The sequence below is a fragment of the Colossoma macropomum genome, unplaced genomic scaffold (assembly GCF_904425465.1).
Source record: "Colossoma macropomum unplaced genomic scaffold, Colossoma_macropomum, whole genome shotgun sequence".
NCBI lineage: Eukaryota > Metazoa > Chordata > Actinopteri > Characiformes > Serrasalmidae > Colossoma > Colossoma macropomum.
Window position 1 is genome coordinate 25039206 of NW_023494784.1, and position 27541 is coordinate 25066746.

Here is a 27541-nt window from a genome sequence, read left to right on the forward strand (position 1 = left end):
ACTATACGTTTTTACTGAATAAAATAACCAGTATTAATATGACAGATTTAGGACTCTGAGTTTTTGTTGTTTTTTAAGAGTTTAAGAAGTGTCACAATTGAAAGCTGACAATCATATTAGTCAGTAAAACACAGCTTTGGCTCATATTGTCAGTTCTCTTCATTTTTAGCCACAGCATTTTCCCATTGCTCTGGTATGTCCTCTAGCTGCTATGCTGCTAGGAGCACGTAGCAGAGAGAGAGTGAAGAGTGTAGTCATACAGCCTTCATGAAGCCTCTGTTATTTAGTGCTGAAATTGGATTTAGGCAAATTGCCCAGTGATTGCACCTCTCATCCATCTGCTATGGCATTTCCTGACCTCTTTCACAGAGTAACGTTAGGCTGCTAGCCATGAACAGAAAATAATCGTCAGCTTATGAGTGAACACCCTTGGTGTGTAGTTACAGGTGATCTAATTCTGAATATGCCTCTGGCTTGTGTTAGCATGTTTAGCCGCACCTTAGTTGGGAGTGTGACATTAGTCGGCAGTCTGAGGCCTTCTGCGCCATCTCTTTGAAGTTTATTTCATGGAACACAGTAAAAGTCCTTAAAAGGAAGCTACAATCACCCTAATCTATTGAAGGCGTTAGGTTGCGAAATTGCAGTTGATAAAGGCAAGATGTTCTTATTTGGAGCAAGTAAACATCTGATTGAATCTGAACTCTAAGCAGGACTGCATTAAGCCACTGCTTTATTCACAGAAGTTTGCTAGGCGCTTTAGCTGCATGTCTGTAGTGTTTCACAATGTGAACAGCACTCCACCCATCAAGCTGAGTGTAAAAATGAAGAAGTAGCTTGGGCTATTTATTGAGAGTGTTAAACTCAAAAGTAAACATCAGTCCACCCTGAAGCAGTGAGACTTTTTTCAAGTGTGCTCCATTATGTGTAAAGTATTATAAGTGCTATGTTAACCATTTCAATACTGACATCGTTATTTAGTAGAGGCGTAACAATTCAGACATTTTGATTTTTCGATTTTCAATATTTTCTGTGTTAAAAATGTCTTTACTGGGCTCCTGAGTGGCACAGCCAAGCCCTATCACCAGGAGATGTATCCCCAGTGTTGCCATTCGTAGCCAGGAGTCCAAGACAGCACAATTGGCCTTGCTCTCTCTGGGTGGGTAGTATAGCCCTCCCTCTCCCCATTTTATTCCGTGTGTTGCTAGCCAGTGCAGGCATCTGTTAGCTGACGTAACAGAACTGGTGCTTAGCATTCTCCTCCAAGTCCGTTCAGCTGTCCGACAACATTGCTTGAGCAGCAGTTTGAAAAGATGTGCTGGCTGCCTTCACATGACAAAGGAAGCTTGCATTTGCTTTTGCCTTCTTTGCACTGGTGGTATTGTATGATTGGGTGAATCCTAACTAGTGAATGAAACTGGATATGAGAAAACTGGAACATCCCCCCCCCCAAAAAAAAAAAAACAATTCTTCGCTTCTCAGATATGTACAGTGGTGTCCAAAAATCAGAGATCACTTTTTTGCTAATTTCAGTCAAATAGCCAGTAAGTATTACATAATTCTCTTTTCAGTGAGAGGAAATAGCAGGAAACATATATTTACCAGAAAATTACACAGAGCCTATAATATTAGATCTGTCAGTATTTAACTTGTCCTCTCTTTTGTGCACTCTACTGCTACTTTAACTCTTCCATCTTTCCAGTCTTTAAACCAGCGAGTTACAGCTGTGTCCTCCCCAGCGAAAGCTGTTCCCAAAGAGTCGCTGACACTCTGCTCCCCTTCAAACAGGCACTAACATTCACAACTACTACCCAACTACCCAAACTCACCTTAACTGCCTTCAGATTTCTTTCTGTGCATCTAAAAGATGGCTGAAGGAGAAGTGAAAAAACAGGAGGTTCCAAAACTGGAGTTAAAAAAATGGATAAAATATGTAGAGAAAATGAGAGTCCTAACAGCTGTGCAATAACTGGTGGACCAACAAAAAAGATCTGAAAAAAATCCATCTTTGGACTGTGAGAAGACAACTCAACACTGTGGGTCTGAAAGGATGTGTAGCTGTCAGGAAGCTGTTACTGAGAAAATTTAAATAGACAAAAAAGATCTGAGAGGTGGAGTAACAGTAAGCAGAAAATACACCAGCTTCTAAGACTGAAGTTTGGATGTGTGGAAAAATATCCTTTTGGAAAACCGAAAGTAAGTCCCAAAAAGACTGTAAGCTGTAATAGAGGATGGCCACACTTAATACTGAAAAAAATATAGATTTAGTTGTTGAGGCTTCTGTGTAATTTTCAGCTTTTTTTCTGACACTGAAAAATGATCAATGGCAATTTTGTACTGGAAATTAAATAAATGAAAAGTTGATCTCTGACTCTTGCACAGTACTGTAATTATATACACATTGGTTTGACTCAAAAAAACAAATTTTAAAACAAAAGATTGCAATGTAGCACATTCTCATGCAAAAAGTGATAAAACAAAAAGTGATATACAAGAATAGATAGGACGGATAGGATGCAGACAAATGCCTAGTTTTGGTTGTAGACAGTAATTTTCACGATTGCTTTGTGATACGGGTTACAATTTCAATACACTGTTTTCAGTGTTCATGTTTTTATTTTACTATACTGTATTGAAATGATTGCACCCTTACTATTCCAATGTTTGTTACGATGCATCACAGAGAAAATATATGATATTGAAAAGTCATCTTATGTTAGTTATTTTTCTAAATTACTTTTTTCAAACGTGTGCCATCTGGTGCCAATGGACTGGCGGAAAGCTTAATTACAGTGAGAAAAGATTTTTTTATGATACGCTGATATTGACTGAAGTTTTTTTCATTTCTCCTTGGTTTACTGAATGTCCGTGTATTAGCTCCCACAGATGCTCAAATACTGAAATGAGTCAGAATGCGCATGTCTAATCTCAGCAATTTCAAAGCTCAACTCAGTATAACCTCACTATTGTAGTTGTACTGAGTGTCATTTTAGTAAAGTGTGAAGAGGTGTGTTGTTAAAGATGGCGAGAGTTCAGCAGTGTTACTGCAGATTGGAGTAGAAGGCTTTAATGGCAGTGTAGTGCCAGTGAATGCGCCAGTGGACTGACTTGCTGTTTAAGTTGACACAGCTGTGCACCAGGATGTCAGATCGAAGCCTGCGCCTCTGTTTGCAATTCTCCCCACAGAGAGCATATTTCCTCTACTATAAATAGCCTCCCTCCCCTATAAGTCTGTGGATTCCTGTTTTTTTTTTCTCTCTTCCATGTTCCTGCTATATTTGTAGATGAATGGACGGGAAGCAGCACAACTGCTTCGAGGTCTGTAGCGCTTGTTTATTGTTGGTTGGGACCGGTATAATATGAAATGACAGAACAGTTCTACTAAAATCGACTGGCTGACACTGTGACCCCTCAGGTCAGCTCCGTCTATACAACCGCCTCTGCCTTACTTCACCTCTGCCCTGTAACAACACCCCCTGCTTTTGTACAATATTGGTTACATTTGTTGTGGTAAGTGGTAGATGCTTTGCTCTTGTAGTGTCACTTAAAAAAGGAGAATTAAGTAAAAAGTCAAGGTGGGCAAAATGGCAAAATAGCACGAAAGTTAAAATATCTTTAACTGTTGTGATATTTTTGCCATTTTGCCCATCCTGACTTTTTACTTAATTTTCCTTCTAATTAACAGCTAATTCAAGTCAGCTTATTACACTATTATAAAAACACTTAACATCCATATAGCAGTATAATAAGCTGACTTGAATTAGCTGCTTGTCACTTTGCAGTTTGTGCAGTTAATATAAACTGGTTGTTTTGTTTATTGTCTCTCCATAATTGATCTATACTAGGGGTGTTCAAAGATGTCAGAATCATATCGGTATCAGAAGATAATTGTTAAAATATGATTGACATTGGACAGATGATTATACACATATAACAGACTAGTATATTTCCAGCACATAAAACATACTAGTACATTTCCAGTGCTTTCTATTAGCCAAAGTTGCAGCATAAATAACACTATTTGCTCTGCAATGGGCCAAAAAAATTTAAATTCTAAAATGAACAAAATCAGCTGCTTAAGTAAATAGCATCAAATAATCGAAAATAAAAGGTAACTATTACCTATTTTGTTGATTTTCTAAATGAAACTAATTACACATTCTCTACAGAGAACATATTGGAAAAAAAGACATAAAATGTGGCTTGTGCAAAAGATATAGCACGTTTTATATTTTATGTTTTATTAAGTCCAATTAATTAAACTCAGTAAATAAATAGATTGTGCTTTAAAAGTTACATTTAATGGTGCAGGATGTTTTAACTGACAAATTTACTTAGAGAATCAACAAAACTTTATGAAACATGCATCTGTTCAGTTTCTGGAAGCTGTGATACCCATAATATACACACTAAAAAACATATTGTAATATTTTTTAATGATAAAATACAGCAGCTTCCATCTCTGTAAAACTTCTGAATGTGGTTTTGGGGCTTTTAGCTTCAGGTCAGGTTTTGTTATCATGTGAGGAGAGTAGAGAATTGCTATTTTAGTTTTCACTGATAGCCATAATTGGGCATCCATCTCTTCTTTGAGCTAATGTATGGTAATGTATGTCTTTAAACATTGCAGCACTGTGATTTTGTGAACTGAGTCTAGTCCTCTGAGGTCCTTAAGGGTGATTGCATGTGTGTTGATTGGGATGCGGCAGCACTTTGCACAGAAGTGTTTGTGCCGCTCAGATTGCCTGGATCTTTTGGGTAATGGGCTTCCTTTCTTGTCTGCCATTCGCCTTGTCTCTTCACTCTCAAGCGTGAAATTGTTGTTGGAGCACACTTGATCTTGGCAAGGCTTCCTGGAGATAAATACAGAGGCGTGGTCACTGTCCAAAGGCTCAGACACTCACATGGCCCCATGGGATGGCTCCAGAAGCTGGCCTCACTTTTAACCTCTGCTTTATTTAAACTTGTTGGCAGTTTCATATTCAGCTTTACAACTCTTATACTGCACAAGCATTTTTATTCTAGTGCATGGACATTAATAGGCTTGTAATGGTTATCTGTGAGTATAAGGTTTGTTTTAAGGACACATCATTTTTATCTTAGAATGCTTTCTAGCGAAAAAGATCTAACTCCGTCTGTCAGCTTATGAAGTAAAAGCATTATTTTGGTGGCAGTGCTTCTTGAGACATTTGGTTAACAAACCAGACATTTGTTAAGCAACGCTTCTTTGGTTAGAGTGAGCATGAAACACAACAAAGCACCTCACTTTGATCAGAGTAAACCATTTTATAATTTACAGATTGTTATAATTTATAACCAATTTATAAGTGACATTTACTTTGACAAGCTCTGACATTTGTCAGTTAACATTGCCTGATGAGTGTGCACAACAAACGCACAGTGCAAGAGTGACTGAATGATTTTATATATATATATATATATATATATATATATGTGTGTGTGTGTGTGTGTGTGTGTGTGTACATAGTTGTTTTTAGCAGCCTTAAAATGCAGAAAATTCAGTTTATATTAGGAATGCATTGATACTATTTTTTCAGACTGAGTAGGAGTACATATTTTTTTGCATTCGCGATACAGATACCATGCTTAGTAATTTACTTAGAATTAAGTAGTTGTCGGTATAAATGAGTGCAATGTACTTTAACAGTTAAATCATTAAAATCAAGCTGATTTGATTAAGTGCATTAGCTACCTATGCTATATTAGTTACTGTGGATCGAGTAGCGCACCAGTGGAGATGCGTGGGTTTTGTTCCACATCAGAAAGGCACTTCTGTACAGCTGTAGGCAAAGTGTGTTCCATAGGTTTGAACCCTGATCTTTCTCTTTCAACATCAGTCTCCATAGCTCACAACAGCAGGAATCACATCAGAGGCTAAAGCATCCGAAGAGCTCACTTGTGGATTTTTACATCTGAAGTCTTTCGCGTGGCAGGTTGAGCTGTAGCTGAATGTCTATAGTTAGACGTGCGATTTTAGAACTCTTTAGTGTTCTTTGGTGACTCACACTGTACATCTGAATAGACCATCATGTATGGACAAAGCTTACAATTTATATACACACACTGTGCAAAAATGCTCCGTCCATGCTACATGGAACACAGCCCCTACAGAAAGCACAGCTCTGCCTGTGAATAATTTCAAGTAAAGCTATTTCATTTAATATAACATGCTGTGTGCCGAGTACTGAGCATAAAGAAACAGAGCAGCACTGTTGACACTGAGCACTGAAACTAAAACCAGGTGGTGTCCAAGGTAGGACAATTCAGTCTCTCTACAGCCTATTTTACAGAATACCAGTGATACCAGTACCGATGTCAGTGCGTCCCTAGTTGCGATGTAAGCAGCTATTAGTATTTCATTATTTTTATTTTGCACTTTGCATGATAGTGAAAGGTACTTTTGTAATTTTGTATTTGTACCTAAAAGAAAAAGGAGAGGATAGTTAGATTAAAAAATATGTTTTCTTGTTGCACACCTCATCAGAAATTCACTATTTTAATCACAAATGCTCACTTCTCAACATCCAGCAGCTTTATTGAAGATTACATTTTATGTCCATATTGTGCACCACTAGTTTCCAGCATGCTAATGATTCCACCTCTTCACTGATCCCTTCTTGTGCACCACGTCAGCCCATATAATGCTGTGTGGAGTGTGTTGGCTGTGAAGAGGTTAATGTGCTCATCAGATTGTGTTCTGCTTTTCTCTTCCTCTATAGACGAGTGTAAAGGAAGGCCTGCTCCTGAAACAGACCAGCTCTTTCCAGCGCTGGAAAAAACGCTACTTCAAACTCCGTGGCCGGACGCTTTACTACGCCAAGGATGCCAAGGTGAGGTCATAGCTTACTTATACCCTTACTTATACCTTTATTAGCGATTAGAGCCAGGTACCAATACTTTTATGGTGCTAACCAAATTGTTTCATTACTACCTGATTTCGAAAAATCAGTGTCATTCAGTACCAAATTTTGGTACCTACATAGTCGGTCTTATCAGTGTCAGGGAGCCTATAAGAATGCTTTTTCAAAAACTAGACTGGTAATTGGCTGTGTAGGTTACATTCCACATGCATTTCCTTAACATAAGCACTTCTGGATTTGTCTGTAATCAGTTGCAGACTATAAATATACCTACTTCCAGTACCTCACACTCATTTCTGGTTTAAGCCACACCCAGTTTCTCTTTGGAATTCAAAAGAAGGTATCTTAATAAAGCATCAACTGATATCGAAGTCAAGGTATCTGTATTGTATGGTGTTGGTATCGTAAGATGTTACCCTACCCTATACCCTACTAAGAGTGTAAATTTAATATAATTGAAAGGTTTGATTTCATTACAGTTCTTCAGGAAACAGTTCAGCCGCACCATGCAATCTGTAATTTCACCAAGATTTGTTTTGTTTAAGAATGTGACTGGAGGAACTATTTACACAGTAGTAAAACAGAGACAAGAAAACAGTTTATTATTATTTATATTATTTTAACCCAATTTTCTCATAATTTAAAAGTTGATCATTTTTAATGCTTAGCTGTGTCTTCCCTTATCACACAGTTCCTCTAAGTTGTTCAACTCAAGAGCCCTTTGACCAAAAAGGGAGTGCATACTTAATTTAATGTTATTATATTCAGCTATAATTGATTTATAAAATTCCAAATCAATGTAATAATCAGTTGCCACCTTCAGACTGACATATTGCAATTCATCAATGCATTTTTGTACCCCTAATAGTTACACACTAAGACCTCACACCTAATGCTATTGTGGGACACTGACCAACATAACACAATAGTTATAGCTATAGCGTCCTTCGCCCACTGCTGAGCTGTCCACGATGTAAAGAGCAATGTAGGGTAGCTGGGTGGTGAAACCTGCTGTGCACTGATTTCTCATGCAGGAATGCTGTGCATTCCTGCATTGCTCTTAAAGTGCTCATAAAAAAATCCCTTGCTTTTCACAAAATCTATGTATTATTTCAGAATTGTTATTGTTTCGTAATGTACCATTCGGTTTATGTACGAAAAGTAAGCTACAAAAAGACAGTTTTGAATTCATCATGTTTGTGATGTCACATCTGTGAAATGATTTACATATAACTTCCCATTCAGCAATTTAGCCTGTCCACTCATAATGAAGTGATAAAGTGTCATTACTGCAGACAGTGTATAGCAGAGAGACTGTGGGAGAACGAACGTTTCTGGCTGTTGCAAAGCGAGTATGTATTTGCAGCCTTTTCAAAGCATTCAGACACCCAAAAGGAGTGGCTGAAGTTTATATCCTGAGTGATTCAGTCTGAATATAACAGTTTGTTTTACAGAGATCATTTACATACACCAGTCTTAAAGGCACAGTAAAAAAGAGGTTTAAAAATGGTTAGATAAAATTGAATTACAGTTGATTCTGGTACTCAGTGTTTTAAAGGAATAAGGGATAAACTAAAAACCCTTGTAGACACCACTTTAACACCACTGTGTATGCATGTATTTGTACGTGTGTGTGTGATGCCCTGTGGCAGACGGGTGGTGTGCTGGCCCGCTGGCAGTACCGGGTCTCGCGTAGCCGCGTGTGCTGGAGGGTGCTGTCCGTCTGCTGGTCCGGTGCACGCCGCCCACCGCCCTCTCTGGGTGCCAGCGGATCCGAGGAAGGTTTGGTGGCGATTCGGGTTAGCAACAACAGCAGCAGCAGGAGCCACACCTCTCTGGCAGTGGACGCCCACCTCTATCTTACCCTCATGCCTGAGATATCACTGACTGCCATTTGCTGCATTCATTTGGCTGGACAGTTCGCTCTGGCATTAATTAAAGATGCCTGTTCTCCCCATTGAGCTTGAAGTGGGAAGTGAGCCCTGCAATGGTTGAGAACACCATGGCTGCGATACGGCTGCAGAAACATCATGTCATCACTGTCTGCTCGTCTTATAGGCAGTACAAGAGAAGTGTTGTGGAGCCAGGCCTTGTGTGTCAGTGTTCTGTGTCTGAAAGAAGAGACTGTCTTCACTGATTTCAAGCCCGCATCTGATCTACAAAGAGACTAAAGAGAGACAGCCATTCAGTGTGCCATTACCGTCTCCTTTATGTTTGTCATTCATATAGCAGCATCAGCACTCTGCTCTGACCTGTGGGTTAAGGACGGCATTCAGACAGCGTCTCACATTCTCTGCATGGAAGAGAGGAGGTATTCAGGACCTCCAGAAAGACTTACCTGCCAGATTTTTGCGTCTCAGCTGTAGCAGAGCTATGGTGTGTGCCATGGTTGCCGTGCACCCCTGACCCACTGTGCAGACAAGCCTTTAGAATATAGTTTGTATTATTTGTAAACCAGCAACATATTGTTTCATGTTGGTTAAATACAGTGTCAGGGAAGTTACTCAAAAAATGTAATCCATCTCAAAGTATTCAGAAAGAAATAGCCAATCAGAGTAAACAGCATTTAAACTATCACTGCCTTTGAACAAAACAAAAATAGCCACTAGAAACAGTTAAAAAATAACATCTTTATGAATAAAATGTAACACTTACACAGCTTTTCCTGAACAAAAATTGAGTCTGGCCTGTTTAAGTGGTATTGAAACTCTCTGGTCTTCAGCATGGGATCTTATTCTTATCCATCAGTTTCATATTAGCGTCTTATGGCCCTCATGCTGCACTGTTCATATTCACAAAGTCGTGCAGTCAGCTGTCACATATAGCACATGTGCTCGCAGTTTATCTAAGAGGGCAGGCATGGATAATCTTTACAGATGAAATGAATGTTTTCAATGAATCAATCAGAGTTAATGTTGTACTGTTAGAGACGTATGGATAACACGTAACCAAATTCTAACAAAAGTGGATAATGTCTGTAATGTGATTAAAAGAAAAACTGTGATGCATTGTGCTACTTCATTACAGGAAAAGTAATCACATGCCTGAAAAACGTTGTAACACGTTACCTGCAACACTGGTTAAATATATTATAAACAATTTCTGGCCATTTCCGTTGGGTTTCTGTTTAAAAGCAGCAGCTAGCATGTTCTGCTGTACATCCCACAGCTCTGGGTAGGCTAAATAATCCACTGGAATAATGTATGTTTTAAGGAATGAAACTCACACGTGATCATATCCTGATTATGAAAAAAACAGGCTATAGCTAGCTGCCATTTAACTTTACACACACAGATAGGTGTGAGGTGCAGCAAGATAGCTGACCCAGTCTATCGCAATAGCAAGTCAGAATATAACCTACTGATCTGGGAAAAAATTACTGAAAACTTTGCAAAGTAGAAATGGATAAAAATGACTTGGTAGGCCTGATGCACATGTGGTACATATTATTTTCCTGGTTATCTCAAGTTTCTACTATATTATTAGCCCCTAAATTTGCAGGTTTACATTTTTGGTTATTGTAAGCCTTATTCAGTTTCTGTAGCTCGTACCTAATTTAGGCTTTCTGGTCTGCATCCATATACTGAAATGTTCTGACCCTGTGTCTCAGGTGTGACTTGGACCTTTAAAAAGGAAAAATCTCTCTGATTCCATGGCGAGGGAAGAGTGCCTGTGTGAGAGAGGGAAAGAGACAGGAGCGGGGGAGTTCTAACGGTGACCTCACAGGCAGAAACGAGGTGGCCAGGCGTCTGTTTGTGCTGAGATGGGGGGAGACTCTGTTTGTGTTGGCATGGCACCCTGCTCTCTGACAGATACTGCAGGCCTGGTGAAGTCCAGCCAGCCAAGCAGCCAGCGCAGAGTCTGCTCACTCGTTCAGTCCTGCAGGCCAGCCAAGCCTGCAGATCATATCATAAACAGGATGTCACACTGCTTACACTGCCCAAGTACACAGTCATCATTTACTCAAATATCTGCCAATCAGCACTCAAACACAGATTAGGTGCCGTAACGTGATCAGGCGTTAATTGCAAGCCTTCGATTTGCCTGAAGCCCATCTCTGAGAAGTGGCCTGAGCAAGCAAAGCATTTTTTACTTGATTATGTTCTGTTTTTACACTTTTGACTTTCTAGGTGTTACATATTGTCGACCTTCCACAAATACAAAAACAGTTTGTCCTCTCGAGGAACTTTTTGCAACACTGTATTCCAGGAGAACTGTTAGTGAGGCACTGAAGGTTGTGTGAATGCCCACATGTCTCATGCCCTCGTCAGTGCTTCAGTCATCCACTGCTATTAGAAAGAGGATCATAATGAATGAACCCACCCAGCAAAACCATGTACATGCATGTTCATGTAGAGGATATGAATAAAATGCATTCGAGGAATGGTTCAGCAAAAAAGCACATTTATACAGTTTTCCACTTACCCCAGACGTAGTCCATTAGCCAAGACATCTTTGCTCTCCATATTTTTACTTCTTTAGTTTAGTGCTGGAGCTATGAGGCTAACATTGGTAACAAACACTAGAAGTCAATAATCACCCAAATCTTTTCTCTAAATACATCTCCAACTTTTTTCAACCCACTCAGACTGCAACCAGGTCTTCATTCAGGATGGAGGCCTGCTGCATTCAACTACTTTATTCATTATTATAGTTTACGGTAAGTTATACTGTGTCCCAAACCACATGTCTGTGTGATCTTAACACAGACCTACGTGCAGTTTGAGCGGATTGAGAGAAGATTTGCATTTGGAGTAAATGAACAATTGTGTAAATTCGATTTTTCCCTGAACCATTCCTTTAATTGCGTGTATATTGTGGTTTGTGTGAATAAAATATATTACATCAGCACAACTATCTCCAAGTGAACTGGAAGGCAAGATTGTGTTAATGTAATATGTTTTATTCAGTTGGAAACAATGTACACATTTGAATGAAGTAATTTCAGTGCATTACTGTTTTTCAGTCTGAAGTGCTTCCTCCTTTCTGTCAACACTCAGATTAACACATGTGTCTTGTTAGCTGGATCTAAACAGCTGAAATTCCTCTTGTTGTGTTTTTTTTTTCCTTTCCAAACCTAAATGTCAGAGGTCAAGCTGTCACACTACTGGAATCATCTGTGTTTACCATTCCTCTGTTCTGCTGTCCACAGTCACTCATCTTCGACGAGGTGGATCTCTCAGATGCCAGTGTTGCCGAATCAAGCACAAAGAATGTCAACAACAGTTTCACGGTAGGTGACCATTTTGGTGGATTACATCAACACAGCAGGAACGTGTAAACAGAGGCTTGTAGTCACTCAGTGCAGCACGAACAGTGTCCGTTTCTGTCCTGCTCTAATTACTGTGCTTCTTGTAGTCAAGCCTGAGTGGTGGGATCACTAACTTATACTGAGTCTGGTTTTGATCGGGGGTATGAAAACTGTAGTATCACAACGGAGAGAAAAGCAAATTAGAAGTAGGGTTGGAGGATATGATATATATATGATACGTTGTCACGATCGTGATAAATTATGTAACAATTAGGACTGTCACAATTACTCAGTAATAAAAACCATCAAACATTTACGTTCTTCATGAATCGGCTTAGTAATTAGTTTGCAATGTGAATGATCAACAGGGTATCTACTTGGCATTATAAAGCCATGTCCGGCAAAGTGTTTTTGAGCTATTTGCACTTAAATTGGTTTTGTGAGCATCACTGAAAGAGGCAAATATATATGACACAAAAGGTTTTGCTTCACCAAGTCTAGACTGAAGAGCTCAGAGACAGATAACAGGCCAACAGGCTACTCCAATAACATTCAGAGTTAGGTTTTGTCAAAGAGTTCACTGTAAAACTACAACATACAAAGTATGGAATATGCCATGTGAATGTATGTTAAAAGCTTCAGATGCTTCAAATATTTAATCAGATGTTTAATCAGAGCTGGCCCAAGTAGTATTTAAAAAAGACACTTAAAATGCATTAAATTGAATTTGCTGATACCTGCAAATAACCTGATATTGCATCATTTCAGTTCTCTATGCTATTGTTTACTCAAGCTTAATTTTATTGTTTGGCCAAAACCAAACACTGATTACTTGAGTAATCGTCAAAGTAATCTCTAGATTACTTAATTACTCACATAATCAATAGTGACAGCCCTTTTATCCTAAAACGCCAGATCTTTTTTCTCCTGTTCCTTGTGAAGAGTTTATTTTTTACAAAAATACTGAAAAAATTGTTGCACTTAGCTTTTCATAGCCTTTTAAAATGTGGCACTACTGTTTTGCCGCTGCATTTTTGTGTCATGCCTTGTCTCATGACATCATGATGTTAAAATTTTGCTGTATTACCCACCCTTAATTAGGAATATCCATTAAGTACTTCATTGCAACTTAAATGCTAATCCTTGTTTTTTTTGCTGGTGCTACATTAAACTGCCCTGAATCTGTAGCTTCCATTATAGATGCAACTGATGGCAGCAAAAAATAGTCACTTTTTTGAGAATTGAGAAACTAACTCTGCCATTTCATGGCTTGTTGGTTTATATAAATGTAACAGTTTATTATGAAGCTTGACGATGAACATTTGAATATTTCAGTCTGGAAAGATTTCTCAAACTCAGTAGCCACACCCAAATATTTGCACAGGCAGATTTTTTTTTCCAAGAGTGCCCTTGTTTAGATACGTTAGTACAGTCTCCTATGTATGAGTGTGCACCAGTGGGCGTAAGGGTGCGGGAGGGAAAACAAGCGGCGGCCGTCGGCGAATATCAGACTTTCTGAGGAATAGAGCGTGTGGCCGTGTCCTTTAGTGGCTCCTCTCCCCAGGCATGGCTATAAAAAGACATAGAGAAAGACTAAGAAAGCTCCAAGGAGAACGAGAAGTTATTCATAGCAGCAGTGCCGTTAGCGCTCCACTGAGCATGTTTCGGATGACTTGACTGCAGTCTTATTGTTTAACTATGGTGTGGGCTCGTAATCGTGTGGACGTGAGTGTTCAGCACGTGCTCTGTGCTGCTTTGCAACCTTTCCTGCTTTTAACAAACTTTTTTGCAGCCTCCAGAAGAAACCTCCTTCTGTGATTTGCTTTGTGGTCAAACAACAGATTTTTTTATGTTGATTGAAATAATTCAGACTAACTCAAGTCATTAGGAAACATATTTTAAGAAGGGTGCCTCTCTGCTCTCAGAGAGCCTGAAAGCTCTTAAAAGTAAATGGTGTTTCAGTGTTTCCTGGACTCCTCTTTAATAATTTAGTGTTACATTTTCCCTCAGTATAAATAGTGGTTTTGCTGTTACAACAGTGATTTACAACAGCTCTTGATTGCTCTTTTATTGTCGGGTCTTTCAGTGAAATGCTTTTCTCTGTGCTGTCTCGATTAAAGAGCTGCTCTTTGGATAAATTATTGCTGTCATATCAAGACCTCGCAACTTTGTTGTTACTTTTTATTAGGGATGCATTGATATGGGAGTTTTTGGCCGATGCTAATATTCATTATTTTTTGTGTATGTATCTGTCAGTAACGATGCAGAAACATAAATATTTAGAAAATGTGGAACTTAAAACTACATCTGCCTGGTTTAGCTCAGCATTGCCTACGTGGAGTACAATAAATACGTCACCAAATATCAGTCAAATCTAAACATCTATCTGCCAATACTGATATAATTCTGATATCAATATGCATCCCTAGTTTTAATTTTTATTTAATAATTTTTTTTAACCCCATTTGAAAACAGCAGTTGCCATTTATATTAACACTTCATGAAGAATGGACCAATGGAAATTGTCCAAAAATACTTTTTTCCTGAAAAGTTACATTTTGGAGATGCAAGTGACTATATGGCTCATTCTGCTTAGATTCAAAGTCAGAGTTGAAAACACATTTGGGACTTTTAACTGACTTTAGACTAAAATCCTTTGAGTGACCCTACACGTTAATTATGTTTACTTTTTTAAAACAAATGATTGAACATTCCATTTTGTCACTTCTAAAACAATCATAACACTACTGAAACTTTACCTTAATAACAGAAAATGTATTTTTTGGTAGTAGTACTTCAACACAATGGGCTCTAAATGCTCACCATGAGGGTCAGGGTGCAGGTGTGGTTAAAATAAGGCTCTGCCTGTGGTCTAAAACTCTTTCTGTTTTGGTAGTGAGGTGAAAACATTGGACAGCATTTTTTATTTTTTGTATTTTTAAAAACAATATTGCAAAAAATGCAAAAGAATGTAGAAAAATAAGTATTATTTTCACAAGTTGAAATTATTGGGTTTGGGACAGCCATCTCCAAGTTGAAAGTACTCTGTAATGATTATTATTTTTTATATTTTATATGTTTAGATTATTATTATTATTATTATTATTATTATTATTATTGTCATCTCAGTGAATACCCTCAGTCTAAATAGATAGCTTATGTAAATAAGGTATGAGATAGCTCATACCTTATTTACATAATCCTTGTAAATAAGGTATGAATACTTAATTGTTTTTAATTTTTTTTTTACTGTGGGACTGCAGTTTGAAGTCATTCGCTAGAATGGTCCACATCTTTGAGGAGCATGTAACTGTATTTCCCACTGGAGTGGCTATCTGCGTCTTTGTAGTCAGGCTATTTTCCGTTTCTAATAATAGTACAGCTACCAAGTGTGTCTGAGAGAGAGGGAGAGAGAGAGGGCGAGCGCAGGGCTTGCAGGGAGAGAGGTCTGCATGGGGAACAAAAGGAAATCCTCTGCGTGACGTCAGCGAGCGAACGCCTCCATGGTAAGAGCAGCACTGTGAGTGGAGGGCTGAGGCAGGGCAGAGCGATGGATACAAGAGGAGAACAGAGGAGGAGGGAGAGAGAGGGAGAAAGAGTGAGAGAGAAAAAGAGAGAGATGGAGTGACTGAAGGGGAAGAGGTGAGTTAGTCTGTGCTTTCCTCTCGTTTTAATGACTGTCTTCCACTTCACTTGGCTGCTGGTCCAGTGGAGCAGTGACAGAGCAAAGCGTTCAGCTCCGAGACCAAAAAAAGAGCAAAGAGCAGCCTCAGTGAAGCATGAGAACAGCATATGTGTGCGTGTTCACTAAGGCTGAGGCTGGTGTCTCTTTAAGATGCTCACAAAAGGTGGTCTACATAAATCTCCTTTTGTTCGTAGATTTTTGTTCTATGTGTGTGTGCGCGCGCATGTATATGCATGTGTGTCGAGTTCCTCAAGCGGTAGAGGGGGCTGGAGCAGTCAGGCAGGGAGAGAAAGACAGAAAAAGACACGGAGAGATCGGGCTTTGCCTGCCTGCTCACATACAGGGGACAGGAGCGTATATTTACTGAAAAGGCAGCTCTATAACTAAAGGAAGACTGCTGGTGAGATTTACCTGCACATACACGCGAGAGGACGTTGAAGGCAAAGGGAGAGGGTGAATACTGCATCCTGTTCCTCACGCACAAGCGTTAGACACGGCTTCTTCAACCACTGTAAGGATTGGGAACTTGACATTAGATTACGGATGACCTCGGCTTTGCTTGGCTTTGTTCTGTGACACCCTGCCAGTTTGTCTGTTTTGCTACACTGTGCATGTGCATATGTTTGTTCGCGTGGCTTCGGGAGGGGGCTGTTCTAAATTGAAGACGGAGAGCAGAGCGGAGCACCTTGAGGTACACGTGAGGGAGGCAAGCCGTGAATTCCAGCAAGTGCTTTTTGGCTCCGGCGACATGCGAGATTCCATTATTCACTTTCAGTTCGTCAGTTGCTGAGGAGAGCTTTTAGTTGATTATGGGGAAATGGATCTGTTGTTGTTTCTTGCATTTTGTATTTGTAGCCCATGAACTCACACTGCCCTCATATGAAGCATATTTTGCTGGGAAATGTGGAAATACATTTGCGTCTCTTTGTATTGAAAGAGCAGTATGAGCATGCATGCTGTACAGTTATGTGCAGGCTGATAAGTTGGAGTCACGATGGCTTTTAAATTGACAGTGAGGAGCACAGGAGGTACATTACCACCTAGCTGTAAAGGAGAGCATATGACAGACAAATGTGAATTCAATATAAGAAATTTTATGAATTCTCCTTTTTTGTGTATCATATAAACTGAACTCCACATGCTCTCACTAATTCAGTGATTTATAACAAGGTCGGGTAAGGCGAGTCTTTGTCAAAATAGCTGGTACAGTGCTTCTAGAAGCTGTTCAGAGAAGAATTAGTGCGGCACATCCCAGATTAGAATCCATAAATAGATGTGGCTACATATAATGAAATAATAATCAGTTTTGCCCAGAGGAAATATGTGACTGCGCTGATATGAAATAAAGCAGGCATGAGGCTGTTCTAATTATATGCACTACCTCGCTGCTACTATATGCATGTTACACAGGGCAATAGATATGCTTTACTTCATGTGGAAATGTTTATTTATTAGCCAGATCAAAATCAGTCAACTCTGCTCCACATATTACACTGAAGCTACAATTTGAACGAATATGTTTTTATAATGAACTGTACAACAGCCTGCTTTTATTTGTGAGAGACAGAGTGGATGCAGTTCATAATTAAAGTGTTATAATGAAAATAACTTGTTGGATGTCTTTGTAATGAACTGTACAACAGCCTGTTTTTATTTGTGAGAGACTGAGTGGAGGCAGTTCATAATGAAAGTGTTATAATGAAAATCACTTGTTTTTTATGCTGATTAAACTGACTGACCTTGAAACAGTAAACACATTTCAATGTGGTTAAGCAATTAAAACATCAGAACAAATTTTTATCACTGAGACAACTACATTTGAAATTGAATCGGATAGGAAGTCACAGTCACTATTATATGATTAACCACTTTCCGTAACTGTGGCTTGCCGCAGCTCTTTAGTGATATGGCTGAAATGGAAATGATTGATATGATTATAGTATAATATTAGAATTCTCGTATGTTAAAAATCAGCAACCACTACATTTTGCAGTGTCACATGCAAAGAATGAAAGACATTGTACAGTTGATTCTGCCCATCACAGAACACATGTATTTTTCAGTATACTAGCTGGAAACTTTTTTTGGTCACTGATGATGAAGTTCACTGATGGAAAAATACATCCCGATGTAAAAATAAAGAATACACGCGTAATATTGAAGAGCATTGAGATCTTGGAATCTTTACAGTAGCCACCCTTAATAACAGCACAAACATTAGGTTAACGACAACTCTTTGCAGCGTTTTAACAGACTTGAATTTCAGAATTCAGATTGAAATGTCTTGCTTTTACTATTTCTGTGAAAAAAATTCAAATTCAATTTCTTAAAATTCAATAAACAACTTTCTCTCACTTTTTTAAAATAAAGAAGTTTGAAGTAATGTAAAAATGTTAAATTTTTAAAATGTACCATTCACTACCCAGTCCATACCGGGTAAATATACTTCAAAAACAGCCCATTTAGATTAATTTGTTCTGTGATGTCACATGTACCAACTTATTTACTTATATCCACTTTTTCAGCTTACAGCAGTTAAGCCACACCCATTATTATTGAAGTTTTAAGGAGTATTTAAGCCTGGACTGATTTTTGAATGAGGCACAATGCAGAACAGCCAATCAGAAGAGAGCTCATTTATATATGATCAGTCTTAAAGCTTGTTTAATGGTAAGGGATAAGGATTGGGTATAAATAGTCATATAACAAAAATACACATAAAACCACACAAATGTCATAATAAAATGCAAGAAAAGTGTAGCATATGTGCCCTTTAACATTAATTTGCATACGTTAATGTAAGAAGACTTTACATGTGATCTAATTTGGACCATTTCTCTTTGTCCACTGGTCATGAAATGTTCACACAATGTAAAGGGTAGCTGGCATTTTCAAATGATTTAAAAAAAGGATGTTTTGATATGAGCCCACTGAAATGCTAGTGCAGCATAAATAAATGTACATTCCATAGTGTAAGGAATGTACAGTGAATAAATCTGTATGTATTTATGCTGTAGCGGCCATCGGTGTCCTATCATGTCCTGTTTTATCTACTCTGTGGCTTGTCCCACATGGTTACTCTGTGACAGTGGCTTGTTAATGCTTATTGAAGGAAGTGCTGGTCTTTCCCCTGACACTAGTCGCCAGACCCCTCTCGCTATGAGCTCTGCTCTCTTCGCTCTGCCACTACCTTCCCATTCGTCTCCCACTGCTGCTGATTTAGAGCTGTGGGATTTGATTTCCTCTCTGTCTCAAACACACTGCCCACTCCTGCTTTCTCAGTGACTGTAAAAAAAGGACTCAGGCCCCCGTCCTGCTCTGACCTCCGGCACACAGGCAGTGTCCCTCATCCTGCTTGTCTGACTCAACCCTATTTTAATGTAATCACGAGTTGCAGTGGCAGAGGACAAGAGAAATCACTCTGTGGTGCTGCTTCTGTGTCTTTGAGTGGAGCTTTTGAAGAGGCTTTTAGAGTAAGTGGTTGGCTGAGGCGCGATGCTTTGGGAGTTGTCCGTGATTGTGTAACAGGGGGGAGATGAATGCTAATGTGATCGCTGCATCAAGGCACAAATGGAAATTGATAGGTATGTTCTGTGCCTGTTGTGGTGAAAGAGTGTGCAAGGGCCTTTTTCTCTAAAGGAAAAGAGGAAACTCCCTCGAAAAAATTTCTATTGATGATAATCTCATAATCGCTCAGAAGGCTTATGATACTGTTTCATAGCTCTTTCTCATGAAGACGCATTGCAACAGTGCAGTGCTGTCTGCAGTACAGTAGCATTCACTGTGGGGCTTGTTGTGGAGATTTGCTGTATCTATGGAGAGTATATAAATAAACATTAGAGCGGTGTGTGGGCACGCCACTAACCTCCTCCACACGCCCGACGCTAAACGACACTTCACATCTCCGCTCTCCCACTGTTAAATGCTTGTCTGTCATAGACCCCTTGTCATTTACAAGGTCATGAAAAGCAACTGATCTCATAGCAGTAGATCTTCACTCTGGCATTGGCTGCTATTTACAAAGGAGACTTTGTGAATTCCGATGTCTTGCTAGCATCCCGTTAGAGACCCAGGCAAAAACTTGCTGGACATTTGCCAAAAGAACACTGCCCCTGCTGAAACCATCTTATCTCCCTCTCAGCAAAGGCGTCATTTGTAATAAAGTTGCTGAGGTCCTGCTACTTATAAGGCATGAAATGAAGTAGAAAAAGGCTTGATAGTCTATTTTGTCCTAGTTGAAATCCAAACACAAGAAAATTCCACAGATTTTTTCAGCAAATTTGAAATATTGTATTATGTATTATATTGTACTGTCAAGAAACATTCTGGTTGATTTCTTTACAGTGGTGGTGATCAAGGATTAAGACTACAAAACAAATCTTTTTTTTTTTTGCTATCCAAAAACAACAATGAACCCATGCATGTTTTCTGAGTTTTATTTGTAATGTTGAAAATGGTAAAATAATGTTAAATCTGAAAAAATAAGTTTTCTTTGGGGACTAGTTTGCCTTACAACGCCATGCATATACCTCTCCACCCTGGATATATTTAAAATATATGTTTTCAGCCAAAATCTTTTAAAAAACAGTGTCTCAGACATCAGGCAGCATATTCATAATCATAACAGTTTTATGTAATAATGTTCTCTGAGGAAACTTTTAGTGGTACTGTTTAGAGGAACTCTTCAGACGTTTGGTTACTATCACCCCCACTGTGATCAATTCTGACTCTGTAAGTTTCTCTAAAATGCTGCATTTCACATCAAAATACTCTGAATGACTTAATGTACATCTTAATAATTTAATTATGCAGAAATTCTGAAAAATCAGTAGAATTCTCCCTAAAAAAAAGTACAGAACATTTACATTATGTGGAAGCTCTTTGTACTATAAAAAAGATTACATTTACACCAGCACATCTCATTTACATAGAATGGTTCTTCAAAGTACTGTCCAGTGAAAGTTTCTTTAAGGAACCAAATGATTTTTCTATAGATTGCTCTAAAGAATCGGTTTGGCACCTTCGTTGTTGAGAGTTCTGCCTAAAGCAAGTAAAGTTTAAGCAGTATTCGTCAAATTACACTGAAATTCTTTCCCCTTTTAATATTATTTATCATCACTTAATGGCTAATGCTGACATTTCAGCCCTTACATGCCTTATTGCAGTGGTTAAGTTGTCTGCAGAAAACAAACTAGAGTTTGAAGCTTCTCTGTCTTAATGCACTGCATCAACAAGTAATGGCATAAGTAAATTGAACTGATGTAAGAGTTAGTTCATGCCTGCTCGTCTCTTTTCCCTGGCCCTCTGCGCTGCTAATTCTTTGCGCTCTAATGACTCTGCTGTCAAACGGCCAAGCGCAGTTGTAGCCTGTGGAGGCGGTAGGGAGCAGGCAGTAATGAGTTAGGGAGATGTGAGGCGAGCGAGCACATGTCTGGGAGCATGGTCAGGGCTTTCAACACTCTGCAGTAGCAGCAGCAGCAGCAGCAGCAGCACTGAAGAAACGAAATAACAAGCCCAGAGACAAGGCTGTCATCACCCATGCTGACCAAACACATTCATATAACAAGCTGTTCTTTTGCTGACACACAGACAGCCATGCTACCATATGATTGTGCTCTAAGCATTTCTTTTTTATTTCTTGCTGTCTTTGGTTCACACCTCTTTTGTGCCCCCACATCAACTGACTGAGACAAAGCATCAGGGTTTGTGAGCAAAACACATTAGCTAGAAAGATATGCGTGAATTGACTAAAATATGACCCAAAAAGTCCCTGAAGTTTTGCTTCAGTTGAAAATCTGTTGATTGAAAAGCTTGATTAGCCACACTGATTAGGAGCAGTGCTTTCATTGCAGAGATTATGTTAAAGAAGCACTTCTGTTGAGGTGTAGATTATGATACAAAAGCATTGCTGTTGTGGTATAGATTATGTTGTAAATGCACTGCTGTCATATAAAAGCACACTTACAGGATCACTGCTGTTGATATATGTAGATTGTAATAGATGTACTGCTGTTGAGGTGCAGATTGTATTACAAAAGTACTGCTGTTAAGGTATAGATTGTGTTACAGAATCACTGCTGTTGAGGTATAGATTGTTATAAAAGCACTGTTGTTGAGGTATATATTATAGTGCACTACTGTTAATTGTATAGATTGTTAAAGAAGTGCTGCTGTTGAGGTACAGATTATGTCATAGAAGCACTGCTGCGTTGAGGTATATATTATGTTATGTAATCACTGCTGATGTACAGATTATGTTGCAGAAGCACTGTGGTGGATTTACAGATTGTTAAAGAAGTACTGCTGTTGAGGTATAGTTTGTGTTACAGAAGTACTGCTGTTGAGGTATAAATCATGTTATAGAAGCATTGCTGTGTTGTATGCTGTGTGTGGTATGTATTATGTTATATAATCACTGCTGATGTATAGATTATACTGTAGAAGCACTGCTGTTGATATATAAAGATTGTTATAGAAGTGCTGCTGTTGCAGTACAGCATGTCTTATAGAAGCACTGCTGTTGAGGTGTAGATTATGTTATAGTATCACTGTTGCTGGAGTATAGATTATGTAATAGACATGCTGTTGCTTTGGTGTATATTACATTATAGAAGCACTGCTATTGTGGTACAAATTATGGAATAGACATACTGCTGTTTTAGTACAGATTGTGTTGTAGACGTGCTGCTTGGTATAGATTATGTTTTAGAAGCGCTGTTGTGGTCTGTGATGCTCCACTCCTTATCTGCTCCACTCTGCCTCCTTCTTGCTCTAATGTACCTCATGAGCCACATACCAAGGCCAATGCAAAAGTGCACACACAAATCAGTAGCAGTAATGGGAAATTTTCTGTGCAAGAGAGAATTCATTTGTTTAGGTTATGTAACATTTGAGGTTCAGTTTGGTCATAAATGCAGCAATCTTCTAGCCAGTGTCACTGACAGTTCTGCAACAGCAATAGCAAAGACTAATCACTAAGCAATTTATTCTCTTGTTGTGCCAGATGGTTATGGCTGATGGCTAATTTTAAGAAAATGCATGAAACAACTTATGATTGAGGCACTTCTATTATGAGCAGATGGGTTTTATCAGTTGTGTACTGTGTATGCGAACAGTGCAAGTCTATTACTGCTGTTATAAATTAAACCCTTTCCCCAACTCTTTTGAATTGGTTAGGATTGACAGTTGTTCCAGGGGAGTAACTGTGATACCAGCTGTTGATCCTGAATGAAGCCTATGTCAAGAACAATTCAGGGATATTTTATGAAGAGCTGTCAATGTGCAGTAAAAGCTCCCTGAGAGATAATGTTGACTTGTGTTGGCACAACAGATCTTGCTTTAGAGAGCAAAGTGATTGCACTCTACTGTCTAGTTGCACTTTACTTTCATACATGGAGATAATTGGTCATAATTGGCTTATCAAAAGAGGCCATCAAGATGCCATAAAAAGTCTCGTTTTGTTATTGGCAGAGAGGGCACCTGACTTTCATTGCAGTATGTATTGCAGTTTAAATGCTGTTAATATTAGAGAGGTAACGTAATCAATGTAAAATTGATTTATGTTCCAGGTGCTGATGCAACAAACTGAAAATTCCTGACAGAAACCGAAATTTATTAGAGAAGTACCACTGGGGTAAAATACATTGTGTTATAGAAGAATTGCTCTTGTGGGATACATTATGTTATAGAAGCACTGCTGTTGTGGTATAGATTATGCTTTAAAACTCATTTTCCAAAAAAGTTCGGATGCTGTGCTAAATGCAAATAAAACCTGAAGCAAAAAGTTGAAAAAATGTTGAAACTTGTTTTTTGAAAAATATATGCCCATTTTAAATTTGATGCCAGCAACACGTTTTAAAAAAGTTCAGACAGGGGCAACAAAAAACTGGTAAAGTTGTGTAATGCTAAAATAAACACCTCACAACTAATTAGGCTAATTGGCAACAAGTCAGTAACATGATATGAAACGAGCATCCCAGAGAGTCTGTGTCTTTCAGAAGTAAAGATGAAGAGGGGTTCACCAGTCTGTGTAAGCCTGCACAAGTAAATATTGCAACAATTCAAGAATAACATTTCCCAATGTAAAAACAGCAAAAAATGTGGGGACTTTTATCGTCTACAGTACATAATATAATTAAAAGATTCAGAGAATCTGAAGAAATCTCTGTATGCAAGGGACCAAGTCAAAAACCAGTATTGAATGACCATGACTTTTGGGCCCTCACTGCATTAAAAATGGACATGATTCTGTAGTGGAAGTCACTGCATGGGTTTAGGAACACTTCCAAAAACCATTGTCTGTGAACACTTCATCACTGTATCCACAAATGCAAGTTAAAGAAAATGTATATAAACAGGATCCAGAAACGCAGACGCCTTCTCTGGGCCCAAGCTTGTTTAAGATGGATTGAGGTGAAGTGGAAAATTGTCCTATTGTCTGACAAATCAGAATTTGAAAATCTTTTTGGAAATCATGGACACCTGTGTCTGGGTGCTAATCTGGTCTGACGGAAGTCAAGACCTGCCACCCACTGAAAACTTTTGCCACATGAAACGTGTCCCAACCTTTTTTAAATGTGTTGCTGTCATCAAATTCAAAATGGTCATACATTTTTTAAAAAGCAATAAAATTAAATTTTTTATTTAACATTTTATGTTGTCTTTGTACTACTTTCAGTTGAATATAGGATTTAAATACTTTACACATCATTGCATTCTGTTTTTATTTACAATTTGCATAGTGTCTCAACTTTTTTGGAAACGGTTGTAGAACTGGTGTTAGATTAGGTTACAGAAACACTGCTTTTGTGTTCTAGATTATGTTATAGTAGCACTACTGTTGTGGTATACATTGTGTTATAGAATCACTGCTGTTGTGTTGTAGATTATGTTATAGAAGCCTTGTTGTTATGGTATAGATTATGTTATAGAAGCACTCTTGTTGTGGTGTAGATAATGGTAGTAAACTCTGAGAACAGTGCGTATTCTTGTCTCATGCATGACCCCGTGGGCTGGGTGTGTAAGCACACGCTGGCAGTCTTGAGGCTGGCATGCTGCTCCTCGGCCACCCGTAAGTGGAAGGGGATGCTGAAGACGCTTGTGATCAATAAATAATGCGAGTATTAAAAGCACAGAGGTAGTCTGCTCCTGGAGCGATAGTGCGGAGGCTGCCTCTGTTATGAAACAGGCTTTTAGCATTTTCCGAGGCGCTCCGCCTGTCAGCCTGGATCTCACTCAAGCTGGGCTAGCAGTGCAGTGCTGAGGAGAGGCAGAGCAGAGTTGGAGGGAGGTGTGGTGTGGGGTGGGGGGTTGGGAAGGGGGATGTCCTGACTCTCAGCTTTAAGAAGAGGGCACTCGTCCTCAGCCTCACTCTGAGAGAGGCGGGCAGCCAGCCAGGTTCATCTCCCTGGATCTCTCTGTCTCTCTATCTCTCCTCGTAGGTAATTACTCCGTTTCGAAGACTCATCCTGTGCGCGGAGAACAGAAAAGAGATGGAGGACTGGATCAGTTCTTTGAAATCGGTTCAGTCTAGAGAGCATTACGAGGTAAGGCATGGATCTCTCTTTACTGCATATGTCATGCGTTTTGTCATGCAGTGGTGTTGATCTTGATGTGATGTGAGTCGTGAACTTGGATAGTAGTAAACTGAAACAAAGCTTTTTCAAATGACTTACTGTATATTACTGTGCATGTGTGCCGTGATATTACATTGCTGAGTTTGTTTCTTTTATATGCTTTTTTTCTGCTTGTAGACCATTGAGCATGCCATAGAATCACCATTTACCATTAGTGAACTGTGGGAATACTACACGGCATGTTTTTTTTTTACGGCATGTTATGTAAATGCTCATAGATATTGTTCTTTTTCACTCTCACTTCTTTTCTCCTAAACTGTGTGTAATCATTGTTAATAGTGCTGGTGGTGATAATAGATACTGAAATGAGGAAAATTGTATTTATATGGTCAATTATGTAGTCGTAGAAGTGATTTTACCATTAAAATGAGAATAAAGTATGTTTCCGTAAAGTCCTTTAGCATGACTTGAGTTTAATTATGTAAATGTATATAAATGATAAACGAAACATCTTTGTTGACTCTGTAGTAGTAAAAGCGAAAATGTATTGCCTTTAAAAAGAAGGGCAAGAAAAAGATTACATAAGGTCTGATGCTCTGCAATACCACACCCTGAGCCCCTGCTCTGCCTGCACCCCGCACCCACACATCTGCCAAGTGGGGCACAAACTGTTCCCTTCATTGATTGTGCTAATGAAGTTACATTACAGATCCATAGTGTCATTAAGATTAATCCCAACAGTCCTACCTGTGGAAGATCTTTGCTTGAACGGTCTGAGATTGTACCTCTGAAACGCACTGTTCCCAGTGGCTGATTTGATTGTGCCTGATTGGTGGATTTTACTGTAGAAGAGGGAAGCGTGTGGTGAACATGCTCACACTGCGTAGGAGCATATGGTGTGGTACTGCTCTGTATGGAATTCTGCATCTCACACTGATGGGGCTGTACAGTGCGTTACAGCACACGGGTTGAGTGCAGCGTCTGGAAGAATGCCTTGATTAAAAACAGTTTGCTCGCCTTTGTGTTATAAAGTGCCTTTCTTTCCAGGGGCTCCGAAAAAGTCTTATCCTGGTTCTGCCAATTTGTCTTAACTTCTCCTTTGCTAGACGGCACAGTTTAATGTGGAACATTTCTCAGGGATGCACAACTGGTATGCCTGCTCCCACGCTCGCCCCACCTTCTGCAACGTCTGCCGGGACAGCCTCTCAGGGGTCACTTCTCATGGCCTCTCGTGTGAAGGTAAGTGCCATCAATTTCTCACTAACTCTCTATCCAGTTTCTCTCCACTCTGCCCTTTCCTTTTTCCATCTCTCTCATCTCTCTGTATGCTAATGCCTCTTTAATTATGGATGCCATATTTTACTGATGCCTCCCTGCTGTGGTTTGGCGCTCACAGTCTCTCCTGAGAAGTGCGAGGGTTTGGCCGCATTAGCTCAGTCCGCATCCGCAGTTAAGCTTAATGTGAGAGAGAGAATGCGGTAGAAACTAGGGGTGAGAGTCGTGCTGGCTTTAAAGTGAATACCATGTCGTCATCTCATGATGTGGATACCATGATTACCAAAACAAACAACAAAAAGCCATACCCCCTAAGACAAAGTAAACATGAGCAAGAACGGTTATTGTTAATTAAACAAAAAATATTCAATATATATTAATTTTTTAGCATCAGAAAAAAAGAAGAGAACATTATATGTAATTTTCTGTTAAGAGAACATTTATAAATCTCAAAAATTAAGTTTATCAATTTTTGCATTTTCAGTGTTTTCACTTTGCCTTCATTACAGTTTCCATTATTTTTAGGAGACGTGCTTTCTTTTAGAAGAAATATGTAGGAATGTTCTTCCACACTTCCAGAGTTCAGTCCCAGAAGTTGGTTGCATTGTCGACTTTTCACAATCCCAAAAAGTAATCCAAACACATTCTGTGATGTTGAGGTCTGGGCTCTGGGGTGGCCAGTTCATTGTTCTGAGAACACCAGCAGCTTCTTTGTTCTTTTTGTCTGTTTGCTTTTCTCGGTAACAGCTTCTTGACAGCTACACATCCTTTCAGACTCATAGCACTGAGTTGTTTTTTTAATAGTGGAAGGATGGACAGAACCACCTGTGGATTTTTTCAAATCTGAAGCAAGAGTAGAGCTCTTAAGTGGAAAGCT

General features: G+C 39.1%; 1 protein-coding gene across 6 annotated transcripts in view; it reads left to right on the forward strand.

Annotated features, from left to right (window-relative positions):
- The window catches only part of dgkh (diacylglycerol kinase, eta), a 75407-nt gene that overhangs the window by 13558 nt on the left and 34308 nt on the right, over positions 1-27541 (forward strand). For 3 of the 6 annotated variants that reach the window (XM_036565297.1, XM_036565331.1, XM_036565314.1), the window contains 4 exons: positions 6738-6848; positions 12031-12111; positions 25255-25359; positions 26496-26628. In XM_036565297.1, the coding sequence (XP_036421190.1) occupies positions 6738-6848; positions 12031-12111; positions 25255-25359; positions 26496-26628 (430 nt within the window). Of the gene's footprint in view, positions 1-6737; positions 6849-8530; positions 8678-12030; positions 12112-13697; positions 13855-15540; positions 15772-25254; positions 25360-26495; positions 26629-27541 lie in introns of those variants that run through there. The other 3 variants (XM_036565289.1, XM_036565307.1, XM_036565323.1) reach the window with 3 other exon arrangements.